At 37.7% G+C, this 17972-nt stretch overlaps 1 protein-coding gene across 1 annotated transcript in view; it reads right to left on the bottom strand.

Moving 5' to 3' along the window:
• Window positions 1-17972, bottom strand: part of LOC150088439 (calmodulin-lysine N-methyltransferase) — a 410297-nt gene that overhangs the window by 285523 nt on the left and 106802 nt on the right. The window contains exons 5-6 of the mRNA XM_090370776.1: window positions 11705-11759; window positions 3130-3193 (exon numbers count right to left, since the gene is read on the bottom strand). Coding sequence (XP_090226902.1) covers window positions 3130-3193; window positions 11705-11759 — 119 coding nt within the window. The remainder of the gene's footprint in view (window positions 1-3129; window positions 3194-11704; window positions 11760-17972) is intronic.

The following is a 17972-nucleotide window of genomic DNA, read 5'->3' as shown; positions in this document are numbered from 1 at the left end:
AAATTGAGAGGAAAAATGGAAGACCTTACATATAAGACACTTTTCAAATGTTCCATATGGTGTGAATGGGTTTTGGTTTCACTACATGAACTAAAGGAATTTTTTAGTGTTATTATCAACATGGAACTAAATGAAAAAAAAAATTATATATATATATATACATAGAAGTACTGGTCTGAAAAATGGGAACATACAATTAAATATTTCAAGAATGTAATTTAGCAGGAAGAGATTTCTGCAGATATTTTGGATGCTGCATCTCTGCCTGCTCACAAAAAGAATTCAAAGTAGGTGCTCTCAAGTAAAAAAATATTATTATTATTAGCCATATGCACCAGCAAAAAAAAGCCAAAAAAAAAAAAAAAAAAACCAGAATTACTGAGAGAGAGAGAGAGAGAGAGAGAGAGAGAGAGAGAGAGAGAGAGAGAGAGAGTAGAAGGGAAACGCCAAGAAAGAGAAGAATGATGATATCAATCCAGCTATATTGGTGAAGACTGACGGGTTATTATATGACAAATAATATTTCAGACTGATGAGCAGGTAATTAAAGTGGAAGCCTAATTTTCTGCTCAGTGGAGAGTTCTATTCAAGAGGCCTGAAAGAGCTTATCCACAATGAGAAAAATGTGTAACTCTAAAAGGTAGGGAGTTGCAGAAAGAGGACAGATATATAGAAAGATGAAATTAACAGCCAAGTTTCAAATCGCTAACTCAAATATCTCTACATGAGAATAAATACTCACTGACTGCCCTAAGTACTTTCATCTTTCCTTGACGAATTGGGTTTCCAACTCTATACTCATAAATATTGTATGAAACTTTAATGTTCCTCTACAGTGGATGCATCTTGGCTTGTGTGTGTGTATGTGTACATGATGTTCTTGAGTTTTTCAGCATGTTCCTGCAATGCTTATGGGGTTAAATTTTCATCAACATGACTCATCCTAGTAAGTAGAAGGAATCCTTTTTGTAGAGACAATACAGTTGAACAAAAGTGATGCAAGGGTCTTTGCCAATATTATTATTAGCTATGTGGTGCAAGGAAGCCTGAGGCTTTTGCTGCACCAGCAAAAAAAAAAAAAAAAAGAAAAGAAATTCCCCATTTATCGAGAGAGAGAGAGAGAGAGAGAATCAAATGATATCCAGATTAGGACCCTGGGTGTGCCAAGCCCATGCTCACCAGATGTGAGCCCCTGGGGAAGGCATTCAGATCACAGAAAAACTGTTGAACAGATTTCCAGAAAATGAGGAAGAAAGCAGGTTTGGAAAAATCAGACTCCACTAACAATATACACATTTCATATTAAGATAGCCACATGACTGATTACCAGTACAGTGCAGTATGGATTCAAACATCAGCTTACATAGGATCTTTCTCTCTGTGGATTTCAGTTTCAGTTGCCTGTTAGTCACTAACTCTGATAGCTTAAGATACTCTTGCAGATTTTACCCTCTTCAGAAATGCTGAGCTAAAGTTTTGTTTATAACAATGGCACTGTGGTATACATTTAGTTGTCAAAAACATCTTCAAAGTTTCAACAGAAAAGAGACAATCTCAGTTTTTCTTTATTTTTTTTTTTTTTTTTTTGTCTGAATATCCTCTAATGCTCGGCATAAGAACTTCTATGAAACATTGTTAAAATGCCAAGTTCTTTTCCTTGAGAGTTCATTAATTTATCATTTTTCAAAACTTTTGAATCATGAACTGAATTTGCCTTGCTCCTTGAGTTTTGAAACCTGCCATAACAGGAGCAATATCAACATTAAGTTTTCTAGGGAAATCCTGCATACTTCCAATTTTTTCAGAAGATACCCAATATTATACACTACAGAAAAACGTTCAAACACTAGAAATGTTAGCAAGCTGATTTTGATTTGATGACTCAGGCTTTTCATACCAATGAAGAAATACTGTTCAAGGTGTAGGCCTAAATGGAAGTCACATGAACTAATGATACTCGTGGCAGAAAAGAAAAATGCATGGGATGCATATAAATTATCAGACAACACAGAAGCCTATGGTATATATATAAGCTAGTCTGTAATCAAGTCAAAGGAGGTTAGGCAAGTGAAGGCAGATTATGAGAAATCATTGGCAAAGGATGCTAAGAAAAACAGCAAGGACTTCTTTAATTATATAAACTCTAGAAAGAAGGGGATGAATCAGATTAGTCCACTTGATATCGATGGTTTGACTGTTGCTTTATCCCACTCAGATAGCTGACAAACTGAATGGGTATTTTGTATTACATTCATACATGAGGAATTCTTTAAGGAAGTGGAGGACAGAAGCTTATTAAACTAACAGGAAGCGTAATGATTTTGAAATAACTGAGAGCAAAGTGGAGGAGAAATTGTTGAAGTTAAACATAAGTACCTGGGGAGAATGGGATCTATCCAGTTATATTAAAGGAGGCAACAAAGGGAGTAAGCAAGCCCTTAGCCATAATTATGAGAGAACCTTGGCCTCAGGGGAAGTCCCCACAGATTGGAGTGTGCAAATGTATCCCCATTCACAAAGGAGGATCAAAGGCTGATGCAAGTAATTACAGACCTGTTAGTTTAACTTATTTTCTGGAGAAAATAATGGAGTCCTGGTTAAAGAAGCATAGCAGGATCATCTACACAAGACTGCAGTAATAATTCAGACACAGCATGGGTTTGTTAAAGAAAGTCTTGTCTGACAAAAATTTGATTGGTTACTATGATGTGGTTACAAAGAAACTGGATGCAAAAAATAATTTTGATATCATATACTTGGATTTCAGGAAAGCTTTTGATAATGTTGTGCATGGAAGATACTGTACAATTGGAGAAATTTGGTATTAAGGGTAAGTTGCCACAATGGATAAAAGAGTGGTTGAGTGAGAGAAGACAGGTAATGGTAAATCAATGGATGCTGCTCTTCATGAACTAATGTCATTAGTGGAGTCACCCAGGGTTCAGTGTTGGGCCCACTGTTGTTTGTATATTTATTAATGATACTGATGAAGGTATATCATGCTTAATGTTTAAGTATGAAATGATTAACATTGAAATGATAAATGCTTTTTTTTTTTTTTTTTTACTTTTGATCACATAGTATACTCATTATAAAATTCAAAAATGTTTTGTAGAAAGCAAAGGATACTTTGTACAGACTGTAAATTCCCATCAGTTAGCAAAAGTTCCTTTGCTCCAGCTGTTGCAGCTACCTGTAAAACAAAACACCAACTTTTCAAATTATAACAGATACTAAAATACTGTTTAAAAATCAGAGACAGAAATGTTACATAGATATCCATGGAAAATTAATACATCTTCAAAACTTAACTACTACTAGTGTAATGACCAGTCCACTGCCAGAGCATGCTAATCAATTCCAACTCTCCTGGGAGGATGAACAATAATTTTATGGCAAAACATTGGTAATGAAACTGTTCATATGAGCTGCCACTGGGTAGAACTTAAAAATTATAACACGGTAATAACTATTTTAAATAGTGCAAAGAATCAAGTTTATGGAAAACAGCTAATGTTAATATGGAATTTTAAAAAATTTCAAATGTCGTCCCTGAAAGTTTAATTTGCCATATTTAAGAGCATTTGTTTAGGATTTTAAACAAGAGATGAAAAATAAATGCAAATGCTATTTTTAAAAAGTATTTGAATGGAAAAAAAGAAAACACTATGATTTCTATTTACAGATAGATAGATATCTGAACTCAGCATTTTCAAACCAGGAGTTTTTCAAAGTTAACATCTGAAAAACTGGTGGTATGAAAAAAAAAAATCCACTTCATGGTTCTTCAAGAGATATTTTATTTTGCTGTGAACAAAATTCTGCTATGGACTATTTGGGAGAAATTTATCGTGGAAACACCTCATACTCATAAACTAGACTAGTCTAAATGACCTCCTTGCAAGGAATCAGACTACAATCTCCTGTAGTGTTTCCCACCATTTGAATCACATCCTAATATTAAAAAAATATACATTAACTATTTTAATGCATATGCAATATTAATCAGCGTGCCTTGGATTAAATTTTGTTTTTCTTGTCAGTTACACCAAATTTAATATAAGCAGCTCTAACTACAATGATTAAAAGCAAATATTAAAGTTATTCTTTAATATTTTGCTTTTAATCAAGATGTAGTAAAGGATATGGGGTGATATTCAAAGCTGGCATTCAAATAATTTGAAAAATCAGAGGAATCTCTTAATTAAATTTCCATCTTGGGAAAAGTGAATTTTCCCCAAGATGGAAAATGGAAATTGAAATATTGCCAAAGTAGAAAATGAGGGATCTCAGCATAAGCCCTTGATGGCTGAAAGCAGTCCTTCACCACTAGAGAGAGCAAAGCAACCTCAAGACACAAGCTGCATGCAGAGATGCATGATATTCTTTCAAATTAATTCAGAAGGCTCCCTGATTACAGGGGCAGGCACAAAATTATCAGTACCCTAGCACATTCAAATAAGCATATGGAATTTTCCAAACTATAACAAAAAATTAAAAAATAGTGATATCACCTTGCCATTTAGCTAATTAACTTTTATCATTATTTTACTAATTATTCTTTATTTGTAGAAATTCCATTTAATCCAGTTAAAAAAAATAATTCTCGGAAATGTGTAGAATAGACTGTACTATGATTTCATATAATTCAGACGAAAAGAAGGTCACACTACATACAGGGTGTCTCAAAAATATTGGTACAAATGTTTAGGGGAGGTAGGTAGGTAACATCTAAAGAAATGTGAATCACATAGGAACCCATAACCAGAAACGTCACAGGAAAGTAATAGCAGAGGCACAAGACAGTAATTAGTGGCAAACATTTATTTGACATAATATTTACAATGGAGTACGAGATGAATGCATTGATGTTACAACAGATGCTCGAAGGTTCCGCAATGAGATGCGATGCATGCATGACACCAACGCAACATGGATTTGCGGACATGGTCGAACACACCTGGAGTTTCTTTGACGTAGCAGCAGCGCAGATGAGTCTCGCCACGAGATCCATTTCCGTCTCCACAAGTGATTCATACACACGATAGATTTGAGGGCCCCACAGAAAGAAATCAAGGCTCAATAAATCAGGTGAACGTGGGGGCCAGGCAACGTGTCCAGCACAGCCAATCCATCATTAGCATTGCATTAGCATTAGTAGAGGCATTTGATGCAAGAAAGCAAGCTTATGCAGCATCATCCAAAAAAAAAAAAAAAAAACCCACTTCCACTTCACCCCTCTGTTCGTTCAAAATACCTGTCCAGCTGAGCCTTAAACTTATTTAGGCTATCAACCTCCACCACAAGGGATGGAAGTCTGTTCCACCAACCAACCACCCGCTGGCTAAAGGCAAATTTCCGCACATCTATCCTACATCTGTCTTTCCTCAATTTGAATTTATGCCCTCTCAGGTGATTTTTCTGAGCTAGAGGAAGAATCCCATCAGCATTGAGCATGCTTAAACCATTCAAGGCTTTATACACCTCTATCAGATCACCTCGCTGGTGCCTAGTCTCCAGACACTGTAATTTGCAAAACTTAAGCCTTTCTTCGTAAGAGCACCCCTTTGTTCCATTCACTAATCTTGTTGCCCTTCTCTGTACTCGTTCCAGCAGCTCTACATCCTTCTTGAAATGAGGCCTCCAGACCTGTATACAGTACTCTAGGTGTGGCCTGACCATCGCCTTATACAATGGAATAATCACCTCCTTATCCCTGCTGGAAAAATTCCTGTATATCATTGACAATACTCCATGAGCTACTCTTGCAGCCCTTCTGCACTGCTCAGAGAACTTCATATCTGCCTGCACAACCACCCCCAAGTCCCTTTCATTCTCTACCACTGTCAGTGTAGTACCACAGAGTTGATACGTTGCTCTGGGGTTGCTGTTTCCCATGTGTAGTACTTTACATTCAATGTTAAACTTCATTTGCCACCTCTCAGCCCATCTGCTCAACCTTTCCAGATCCTGTTGCAGCAGCATAGTGTCAGTAGTGTCCTTGACAACCCTGCCAACCTTTGTATCGTCTGCACACTTGGACATTAAGCCCGATATACCATCATCAATATCATTTATAAATACAGAAAACAATAATGGACCCAACACTGAGCCCTGAGGAACTCCACTAATAACATCAGTCCACGATGAGCAGTGTCCATTGATTACCACTCTCTGTCTTCTCCCCCTCAACCACCCCTTTATCCATAGCAGCAATTTGCCTCCAATGTCACACTGCTCCAACTTGTGTAGCAGTCTTCCATGTGCAACAGTATCAAAAGCCTTTCTAAGATCCAAGTATATAATATCAAAGTTATTCCCTGCATCCAGTTCTTTTGTGACTGCATCATAGTATCCAATCAAGTTGGTCAGGCAAGACTTGCCCTTAACAAAACCATGCTGTGTCTGAGCTATAACTGAAGTCTTGTCTAAATGATCCTGCAGTGCTTCTTTAACCAGTGCCTCCATTAATTTTCCTGGAACAGAAGTTAAGCTCACAGGTCTATAATTACTTGTGTCAGCCTTTGATCCTCCTTTGTGAATTGGGGTCACATTTGCACATTTCCAGCCTATGGGTACCTCCCCTGAGTCCAAGGAAGCTCTCATAATTATGGCTAAGGGTTTGCTTACTTCCTTTGCTGCCTCCTTTAATATAACTGGATAGATCCCATCCACCCCGGGTGCCTTTCTTGTGTTTATCTTCAACAGTTTCTCCTCCACTTTACTCCCAGTTATTTCAAGATTCTGTAGCTTACTGCTAGAGTTGAATACACCTCTGGCATTCCCCTCGCTGAATAACTCCTCATGTGTGAATGTCGATGCAAAATATTCATTTAGTTTGTTAGCTACCTGAGCAGGATCATCAACACTTGACCCATCAATATCAAGTGGGCCAATCTGATTCACCCCCTTCCTTCTAGAGTTTACATAAGTAAAGAACTCTTTGCTGTTTTTCTTTGCATCCCTTGCCAAGGATTTCTCGTAATCTGCCTTCGCCTGCCTAACCTCCTTTGTAACTTGGTTGCATATCAACTTGTATCTATCATAGGCTTCTGTGTCATGTGTTAATTTGTATGTATCCCATGCATTTTTCTTCTCTGCCATATGCCTCATTAGTTCATCTGACATCCATTTTGGCCTAAACCTTGAACAATATTTCTTAGTTGGTATGTAAAGCCTAGTAGCTTCCAAGATAAGTTCTTTGAATGCTTCCCATTTTGAATTTGCTGTTGGTAACATCATCAGTTGGTCCCACTGTATAGAATTTAAATACTGTCTCAGTCCATCGTAGTCGCCTTTACGGAAGCAATAACCCTTCCCTTTACCCCTAATGGTAGTTACCTCTTTGAGTAAATCCCACTTCAGCACACTGTGATCACTGCCACCTAGTGGTTCATTTATCTGCAGATTCTTAATGCATGAAGAATCACTGCTGATAATCAAATCAAGAGTATTACTCCCTCTAGTTGCCTCCCGAACATGCTGATGTAGAAAACAATCATCCAATAAATCCACAAAAGCCCTGCTAGTGTGTGAGTAACCAGCCCCCAAATTCCAGTCACTATCTGGGAAATTAAATTCTCCCATTATAAGACACCCTGATTTACTGGCCCACTCAATTTCCCTGTACAGTTCCTTATTATACTCATCAGAGTCATTAGGCCTATAGCACACTCCTACTCTCAATTTTGATCTCCCAATGTTTATGTCACACCAGACTGACTCCACACTGCACTGTCCAGCGATGTCGACTGGCTTCACTTCCTTGGTTTTTATGTGTTTCTTAACTAATAGCATAACACCTCCCCCCTTCCTATCCTGTCTGTCCTTTCTGTAGACGTTGTACTCCCCAAATTGCAGTTCCGCATCCCTTATATCTGTGTGACACCACATCTCTGATATCCCAACAATATCTGCCTTCGATGTTTTGAGCAATACCTCAAATTCATCAAATTTATTTACTAAACTCCTAGCATTGGTGTACACGCAAGTATACCTGCACCTGTTTCTATTCTTAGCTACCCTATCGATGCCCAAAAAGCCTGTTCAAATGGTCACGAACACACCTTCCATAATGGGCAGGCACCCCGTCATGTTGAAACCAAATGTTGCATCTCACATTTGATGGAACATCGTCAAGTAACCCTGGTAGAACTTGTTCAAGAAAGATCCTATATTTAGCGGATTTCATGCGGGATGGTAACAGGTATGGGCCGGCTAAGCAGTCACTGACCATACCTGCCCACACATTTATTGAGAAGCGATGGGGGGCCCTCTCCTAATCCATACACTAGGTGCATGTCTGCCAGCTCACAGTTCGTATATCGATGCATGCTCTTTGTGTGGTGACTACTGCTTGAATGAGTAAACCAGAAATTTTCCTTCAGCAAACTGATGAACAGCGCCGTGTACCGACTTACAGTGACGTTTCCGGTTATGGGTTCCTATGCGATTCACATTCCTTTAGATGTTACCTACTTCCCCTAAACGTTTGTACCAATATTTTTGAGACATCCTTTATACAAAATTTATCACAAAAATAATACATACCACATGTGCACAACAGTTGGGTGTGCTGTACTGCATTGGACATTAAAACATAGTGAAAAAGTATTAAAATTTAGTCTGAGCTATCTGTGAACTTACTATAATGAAAAAAAAAAAAAAACTTGTCTATCTGCTTGGGTAACATTTGAGCATGGCTGTTCATCAAAACAAACAGTAATAGTACTACATGGGATCTAGCATTAGAAGTGGTAAAATGACATATGGAAGCTGATTATACACCAAAAAACTAACCCACTTTATCTGCTCATCGCTTCCAAAAATTCCCCTAATTTTCCTTGAAATTTATTCAAACAACTACCACAACACCAGATGTAAGTTTGTTCAACAACCAATCAAATACCGTCTGGATGAATGCAAAGTTTTCACATCTACCTTACAAATGTTTATCAATTTAAATCCATGCCTCCCTCGTTCTTGTGTGAACTTACTATAATGAAAAAAAAAAAAAAAAAACTTTTTTTAAAGCCATAAATACTTCAATCAGTTTTACTCACAAGTGCCTATTTTCCAAATGCTACAATTTACAAAAAAACCCAAATCTTTTTTCAAAAGGGTACCCTTTGATGACTGACTAATCATGTAGTTCTTAACTATACCCATTGTAAGAGATCCACATAATCCTGAAATGGAACAGTATGGTATTAAGGGCAAGTTGCTACAATGGATAAAAGGATAGTTGAGTGGGAGAAGACAGAGAGTGGTAATCAATGGTGGTGCTCTTCGCAGACTAATGTTATTAGTGGAGTCGCCCAGAATTCGGAGTTGGGCCCACTGCTGTTTTGTATATTTATCAATGATATTGATGAAGGTACATCACACTTAATGTCCAAGTTTACAGATGATACAAAGGTTGGCAGCATTGTTAATGGCAGTGTGCTACTGCAACGGAATCTAGAAAAGTTAGGCAGTTGGACTGAAGTGGCAACTGAAGTTTAACATTGACAAATGCAAAGTACTACATATGGGAGGAAATAACCCAGAAAAACATAACGACTGAATGGTACTACACTTAGGGTGGTAGAAAATGAAAAAGAACTGGGAGTAATTGTGCAGTGAGATATGAAGTTTTCTGAGCAGTGCAGACAGGCTGCCAGAGAAAGTCATGGGGTATTGTCAATGATATACAGGAATTTTGCTAGTAGGGAAAAGGAGGTGGTCAGGCCAAGCCATGAGTACTGCTTCCAGGTCCAGAGGCCTCATTTTAGTTTTCTGAGCAGTGCAGACAGGCTGCCAGAGCAAGTCATCGGGTATTGTCAATGATATACAGGAATTCTGCTAGTAGGGAAAAGGAGGTGGTCAAGCGAAGCCATGAGTACTGCTTACAGATCTGGAGGCCTCATTTTAGGGCGGATGTAGAGTTGCTTGAACAAGTACAGAAAAGGTCAACAAGGTTGGTGAGGAGAACAAAGGGAGAAACTGCAACTGAATGGAAGTATCAGAAACGTGACCCTCTTTATCCATTTATAAAATTTCAATCAATTGAATAATACACATTATGTAGCATGGGAGAAAAAAAAAACAAATTAAAAACTCATGTACAGGCAGTTCCCGGGGTTACGAGTTTTTTTTTTTTTTTTTTCAGGTGTCAAGCATCAACAAAATCAAAAATATAAACATTGGTTGCAAAAAAATGAATGTTAAACATTCATGCAGTGCACCCTGCTTTACGATATTAATCCATTCCAGAGACACCATCATATCGGGAAAATATCGTAATGTGAACCCAATAACGTGTTTTTTAATTATTCATTCCAAGACCTCGGAAGTTGAAATTTTCGCTGTATAACTAAGCTATTTATCTCTCTAAAAAGTCATTTTTATAATGTAAATTGTATTAGATGCCAATTCAAATCATTAAAATGTACTACACTTTCATTGTTATCATATGTTCTGTTATAAGAATCAATTCTGAACCCTTTGTAATATTTTTCTAAGGCACATTTCTGGAGGTCACTACTATAAAACAATAAAAACAATTTGCACTTTCCGGTTTATTCGGCTTTTCTGTTCATGCAAGCAATTATAAACGAGTAGTAAACTCAATGTTACTGCATTTGCGAAAATATCGATAGTGAAATTGTGTGGGTTTTTATGTTATTAGGGTGAAATGTGTTTCCCCCTTCACTGCAATCTTCAATCACATAAAAAACAAATAAATTTTCAGAATCTTCTCTTCATTTTCTTTTTTTTTTTTAACTTTGTAAACTTGTTACTCTGTGTGAATCATGTTAGTTGCAATCTCACTTGTGCGTATCATATTAGTTAGTTGCAATTTGTGAGTGCCATTAAAAAATGCTTATGAATGCTATCATGAAATTTATAAAGAAAAAAAGAAGATTATCTTGAAAATGAACGCCTCTAGAAGCATTGCTAAAGAAGACAACTCCTTGTGCAACAAACCAACGAGTGCCAAGCCAATAGTGAGTGATCTACAAGTGTGCATTTAGTCGATAATAATGATGAAGAATAAACATTCTTTAACGTTTGTAAGTCTTAAATAATTCTTTAAATTATAATTTGTTTAATTTTACAGGCTATGTTTTTATATCTTTGGATAAATCAATATCATTATTTAAACAAACTAATTAGCTAACTAATTTCATTGTTGAGAATGTAACCTCTGTTTTTAACATTAGGTCTATGGGAAATAAATTCCCGATTTACGAGCACGCACTAGGAACGAATTAACTCGTAAAGTCGGGAACTACCTGCACTAGGTAAAAAATCAGTTACCTCTTTGGGAAACTAATTTTTGCTCTACAATGAAAGCTAGAACTGACTGAGAATCAATCTTTTTCCTATAAACAGCTATTTCAACCAAGAGCTGCATGTCATAACTGAATTGCTATTGATAGTTTGGTAACCATAACAAGCCATTATACTGTATCTGGACAGATTACTACAACTGTAAAAAAAAAAAAAAAAAAAAACAACGTTCAGGCTTGCTGTTACCAGACTGAGTCGCAAAATACTAGAACCACAGTGGATTTTTTTTTCCCCAAATAATAATAGCAATAATCCTGTACAAATGTCTTTTTAAAAAAAATTACTACATCAATCAAGGCTTTTTAAAAAGTGCAATAAATAGGAATAAGTTGCTTGTGAATTACAGAAAATATCAGCATTGCAATCTTACCGCTAAACCACTGATGCATGTCATTCCTCCTCCAACTTCACAGACACTTTTGCCTCTATAAGATAATAAAAATATAAATTTAAAGAAAAATATCATGGGATATATGACAACAGAAAAACACACTGAGATAGCTCTGCATTAGAAACATCTCCACCATAAATTTAAACATAACATCTGCCACCACTATTCAGCACACTGGCACTACAGTGACAGTGTGCTGAATAGTGGTGTTTATACCAGTGTTCCATACAAAGAATGGGGCAGAGACATGACCTAAAAGAGTTCCTACCAGGGATAATTGTTGAGTCCAGTTGAATGATACATATCTAAGAGACACAGCCACCCACATACTGTTCCCATACAGCCAGAGGGACCAACAGTGGCAGGAACACCCAGCCAGAGTTTCCATCCCAGGCCAGACATGTGTTGTACACCACAGGGACAATTTGATCCAATGTGCTATCCAGTGAAACTGATGTCCCACAATAGAGCAACTGGCCACACAATACATTAGTGAGTGGCATGAACCATTTCAATGTGGATTACATGTTAGACAACTATCACAGCCAATGACCCACTTGAGTACCCCCAGCTGATGGGATGTCACTTACAGTAGACAGAGGAATGACAAAGTCGGTGGATGACAGGAAATGAGTTGCTTGGTCTGATGAATTGTTTCCAACTGCACCATGCATGCAGGCAGGCAGACAGACAGACAGGTATGGCAGAATTAACATGAGGTTCTCAAACCTCACTGCATTAAGGTTTTACAAGCCAGTATGGTAGCATAATGGTCTGGAGAAAGTTTAGACAGGAGAACAGAGGCTATCCCAGTACTTATCAATCGGCATCTCACTAGAGACTCCTATAGGTCCATTATTTCTGACCACATGCACCTATTATAGTGATCACCTTCCCAGACCATCAAGGCAGCTTTCAGCAAGAGCTCTTTTGACTTGGAGCATTGTCTTCCTGCAATAACTGTTTTAACAATCATCCTGGTGAGTTCTCTATCCTCCCATTGCCAACAAATTGGACAAATTATACAATAGGCTATTCAGTGCCCGGATCAAGTAGCAATGAATACCTGGCAACTATAGGATGCAGTGTGGCCAGCACAGGACACCATACAGCACTTTCCAGAGTCTACCACAACGTATCCAGACTATTCTGCATACTAAAGGTATTGCAACAAGATACTAAGTAGGTGTTTCTAATTCAAGCCATCTCAGTATATATGTTACAGCCACAGTGTAGGTCCATCATTTCTGAAAATATGATAATAGATACTACTTTATATTCTAATCCACTGTTCAATTAAAATCTAAAGTACCATTACAGTCTGTTTCAAAACATGGTCTCTTGTCACATGGCAGGCAGCCTCAATTAACAACTTCATGCCAAAATGGCAAATAACATTGTCTAAACAAGCATTCAAACAGTGTGTGCTAGAAAACTTTGAATTAAATACATATTAAACTAAGAGTATATTTTAACCCCTTGCTGCATTGGCACATTGCAGCATGTTAGTAAAAGTGTGGAGTTTTATTTTGATGCAAAAATTTAAATAAATAAAACCCCAAAGTTGCTAATTGAGGTTGCCTGCTATCTACTGATAAACCAGGAAGTCTCAAAACAGGCTGCAATGGCAGTGCCTCTCAGTTTTTAATCAAACAGCAGATTTGCCTCTTGGGTTCCTATTTGAATTAAGAGTTTGGGAAGATTTGTTCCCTCCAAAAGAGGCAACAAACTTCCCAAAACAAAATGAGACAAAAACAGAACAAAGAGCAGCATCTATTATCATATAACTTAAAATTCTGAGTTTAAATAAAACTCCACACTTTTATTAATTTGTTGTGGTTGGCCAACAACAGTACAATATTGGGTTTAAAATATGCTAGTAACTTCAGTCATACATTTAATTGGAAGTTTTTTCCTTGCATACCACTTAGATGCTCGTTTAGGCTGAATACATTATTTACCATTTCAACACAAAGTTTCTAACTAAGGCAAAAAAGACCAGAAAGTCTCAAATAGGCTCAATTTATAACTGTAAGGTTGTACAGGTGGTATCTTAGTTTTAATTAAGCAGTGGTTTCACTTCTTTGGTGATGCTATTCGAATTAAAAATGTAATCAAATAATTTCAGGTCAACTCATGGATAACAATGTCATTTTTAAAGTATGCATAATCCCAATCCCATTTCTATCAACAGAGGAAACAAAACTTCCCTAATAAGAACACAGAATAGTCTATTATTATATTAAGAATCCAGAAGGTAAAGAACAAATGTGCACATTTATGCGGATATCATCTTTTAAGGGCACAAAAGGTGATATAGTTGTACACGTTGGCACTAATGATATTAAGAGTAGGAGACTGGCGGAATTACTTAACAAGTACAGGTCACTGTTGAAAAAAAGCCGTGAATTAGGGTTGAATTTGAAAGTGTCTGCAATTCTGCCCAGACACGATAGAAGGGAGTATATGATGAGGGCCCTGTCGATCAATTCGGCCCTGGAAGGATTGTGCAAGGCTCAAGGGGTAGAATTTTTTTCAGCCTGGTCTGTACTTGTTAACAGGAGAGACAGCTTCTACAGGGATAGGATACACTTAAATAGAAAGGGTGCAAGAATGTTTGCTGATGCTATCGAGGCAGTGTTAGGTGGGTCGGAAAACTGCTAGATTGGTGGGATACAAGGACTAATAGATTAACAGTAGCCACTGACAGAGGTGAAAGTGATTCTTGCACTGCTTCTATTGGAATGAGCCGCAGCCTGCAAAATAAGATGCAGGATATTTCAGAGACTGCTGGGAATTATTGGGGTACAAATAAACACATAGGTTGTGTTAGGGTAGCTAAGAAAAAGAACAAGTGCATGTATACTTGCGTGTACATCAATGCTAGGAGTTTAGTAAATAAATTTGATGAATTTGGGGTATTGCTCAAAACATCAAAGGCAGATATTGTGAGGATTTCAGAGACGTGGTGTCACACAGATATAAGGAATGCAGAACTGGAACTTGGGGAGTACAATGTCTACAGAAAGGATAGGAAGAGAGGAGGGGTTATGCTATTAGTTAAGAAATACATAAAATCCAAGGAAGTGAAGCCAGTCGACATTGCTCGACAGTGCAGTGTCGAGTCAGTTTGGTGTGACATAAGCATTGGGAGATCAAAATTGAGAGTAGGAGTGTGCTATAGGCCTAATGACTCTGATGAGTATAATAAGAAACTGTACGGGGAAATAGAGTGGGGAGGTAAATCAGAGAGTCTTATAATGGGGGATTTTAATTTCCCAGATATTGACTGGAATTTGGGGGCTGGTCACTCAACACACTAGCAAGGCTTTTGTGGATTTATTGGATGATGGTTTTCTACATCATCATGTTCAGGAGGCAAATAGAGGGAGTAATACTCTTGATTTGATTATCAGTAGTGATTCTTCATGCATTAAGAATCTGAAGGTAAATGAACCGCTAGGTGGCAGTGATCACAGTGTGCTGAAGTGGGATTTACTCAAAGAGGTAACTACCATTAGGGGTAAAGGGAAGGGTTATTGCTTTCGTAAAGGCGACTACGATGGACTGAAACAGTATTTAAATTCTATACAGTGGGACCAACTGATGATGTTACCAACAGCAAATTCAAAATTGGAAGCATTCAAAGAACTTATCTTGGAAGCTACTAGGCTTTACATACCAACTAAGAAATATTGTTCAAGGTTTGCCAAAATGGATGTCAGATGAACTAATGAGGCATATGGCAGAGAAGAAAAATGCATGGGATACATACAAATTAACACGTGACACAGAAGCCTATCTATCATAGATCTATCATAAACTCTAGAAGGAAGGGGATGAATCAGATTGGTCCACTTGATATTGATGGGTCAACTGTTGATGATCCTGATCAGGTAGCTAACAAACTGAATGAATATTTTGCATCGACATTCACACATGAGGAGTTATTCAGTGAGGGGAATGCCAGAGGTGTATTCAACTCTGGCAGTAAGCTACAGACTCTTGTAATAACTGAGAGTAAAGTGGAGAAGAAATTGTTGAAGATAAATACAAGAAAGGCACCTGGGGTGGATGGGATCTATCCAGTTATATTAAAGGAAGCAGCAAAGGAAGTAAGCAAACCCTTAGCCATAATTATGAGAGCTTCCTTGGACTCAGGGGAAGTACCCATGGACTGGAGATGTGCAAATGTGACCCCAATTCACAAAGGAGGATCAAAGGGCGACACAAGTAATTATAGACCTGTTAGTTTAACTTCTGTTCCCGGAAAATTAATGGAGGCACTGGTTAAAGAAGCACTGCAGGATCATCTAGACAAGACTTCAGTTATAGCTCGGACACAGCATGGTTTTGTTAAGGGGAAGTCTTGCCTGACCAAATTGATTGGATACTATGATGCAGTCACAAAAGAACTGGATGCAGGAAATAACTTTGATATTATATACTTGGATCTGAGAAAGGCTTTTGATACTGTTGCACATGGAAGACTGCTGCACAAATTGGAGCAGTGTGGCATTGGAGGCAAATTGCTGCTATGGATAAAGGGGTGGTTGAGGGGGAGAAGACAGAGAGTGGTAATCAATGGACACTGCTCATCGTGGACTAATGTTATTAGTGGAGTCCCTCAGGGTTCAGTATTGGGTCCATTATTGTTTTCTGTATTTATAAATGATATTGATGATGGTATATCAAGCTTAATGTCCAAGTTTGCAGACGATACGAAGGTTGGCAGGGTTGTCAAGGCACTACTGACACTATGCTACTGCAACAGGATCTGGAAAGGTTGAGCAGATGGGCTGAGAGGTGGCAAATGAAGTTTAACGTTGACAAATGAAAAGTACTACACATGGGAAACAGCGACCCCAGAGCAACATATCAACTCTGTGGTACTATAATGACAGTAGTAGAGAATGAAAGGGACCTGGGGTGGTTGTGCAGGCAGATATGAAATTTTCTGAACAGTGCAGACGGGCTGCAAGAGTAGCTCATGGTGTATTGTCGATGATATATAGGAATTTTTCTAGCAGGGATAAGGAGGTGATATTCCCTTGTATAAGGCAATGGTCAGACCGCACCTATTGTACTGTATACAGGTCTGGAGGCCTCATTTCAAGAAGGATATAGAGATGCTGGAACGAGTACAGAGAAGGGCAACAAGATTAGTGAATGGAACAAAGGGGTGCTCTTATGAAGAAAGGCTTACGTTTTGCAAATTACAGTGTCTGGAAACTAGGCACCGGCGAGGTGATCTGATAGAGGTGTATAAAGCCTTGAATGGTTTGAGCATGCTCAATGCTGATGGGATTCTTCCTCTTGCTCAGAATAATCACCTGAGAGGGCATAAATTCAAACTGAGGAAAGACAGATGTAGGATAGACGTGAGGAAATTTGCCTTTAGCCAGCGGGTGGTTGGTTGCTGGAATAAACTTCCATCCCTTGTCGTGGAAGTTGATAGCCTAAATAAGTTTAAGGCTCAGCTGGACAGGTATTTCGAACGAACAGAGGGGTGAAGTGGAAGTGGTTATTTTTTATTTATTTATTTTTTTATTATTTTTTTTTTTTGGCTGATGCTGCATAAGCTTGCTTTCTTGCATCAAATGCCTCTTCTAATGCTAATGCTAAATGGGTGAAAAAAACTCTACCCCTTATTTAAAAATAAGTCATATCTTATTAATTATTTACTGACAATGACTGTATAATTAGCAGACTGCTCCAAGCAACATATTCAATATGTCCTTCTCTTTGTGAAATGAGATTTCAAATTTGAATAATGAAATTCTGCAGGATAGTCTGTAAATTACTGTGGAACCCGAACACCTCTTACTATATTGCCTCATAAAAATGGAATTAATTTAAATAGTATTTTAAATATCCCTATAGAAAACAGTCACATGAGTTTAAATTGTGTGTTGAAGGTCCTCAAGCAAAACCTCCACCATGAACATTAGGAAATTTGTTCAGGTGTACTCTACTTTCAAATGTTTCATTCCAAACATTCACTATGAGGCTTTATGTCATATTGTAAGAAAGGTGATGAAGTAGTATCAATTCCTTAATCAATGAGAAAAGGAATAAGTCAATTCTACAGAGCATAGACGTAAAGATCAGTTATTATTCCTTCAACAAACACAGGTCAAAGATACTGATATACAAGTCAATTTGCTGAGAATATAGTAATATCTAAAAATGTGATCCAATACATGCTACAATAAATTCAGTTCCCAATTGGTTAAGTCATCAAAGG

Source organism: Mastigoproctus giganteus, chromosome 3, assembly GCF_048544385.1.
Source record: "Mastigoproctus giganteus isolate SK-2022 chromosome 3, ASM4854438v1, whole genome shotgun sequence".
In the NCBI taxonomy this organism is placed as follows: Eukaryota; Metazoa; Arthropoda; class Arachnida; order Uropygi; family Thelyphonidae; genus Mastigoproctus; species Mastigoproctus giganteus.
The sequence above is the reverse complement of the archived record's forward strand: the minus strand, read 5'-3'. Positions and strand labels throughout refer to the sequence as shown.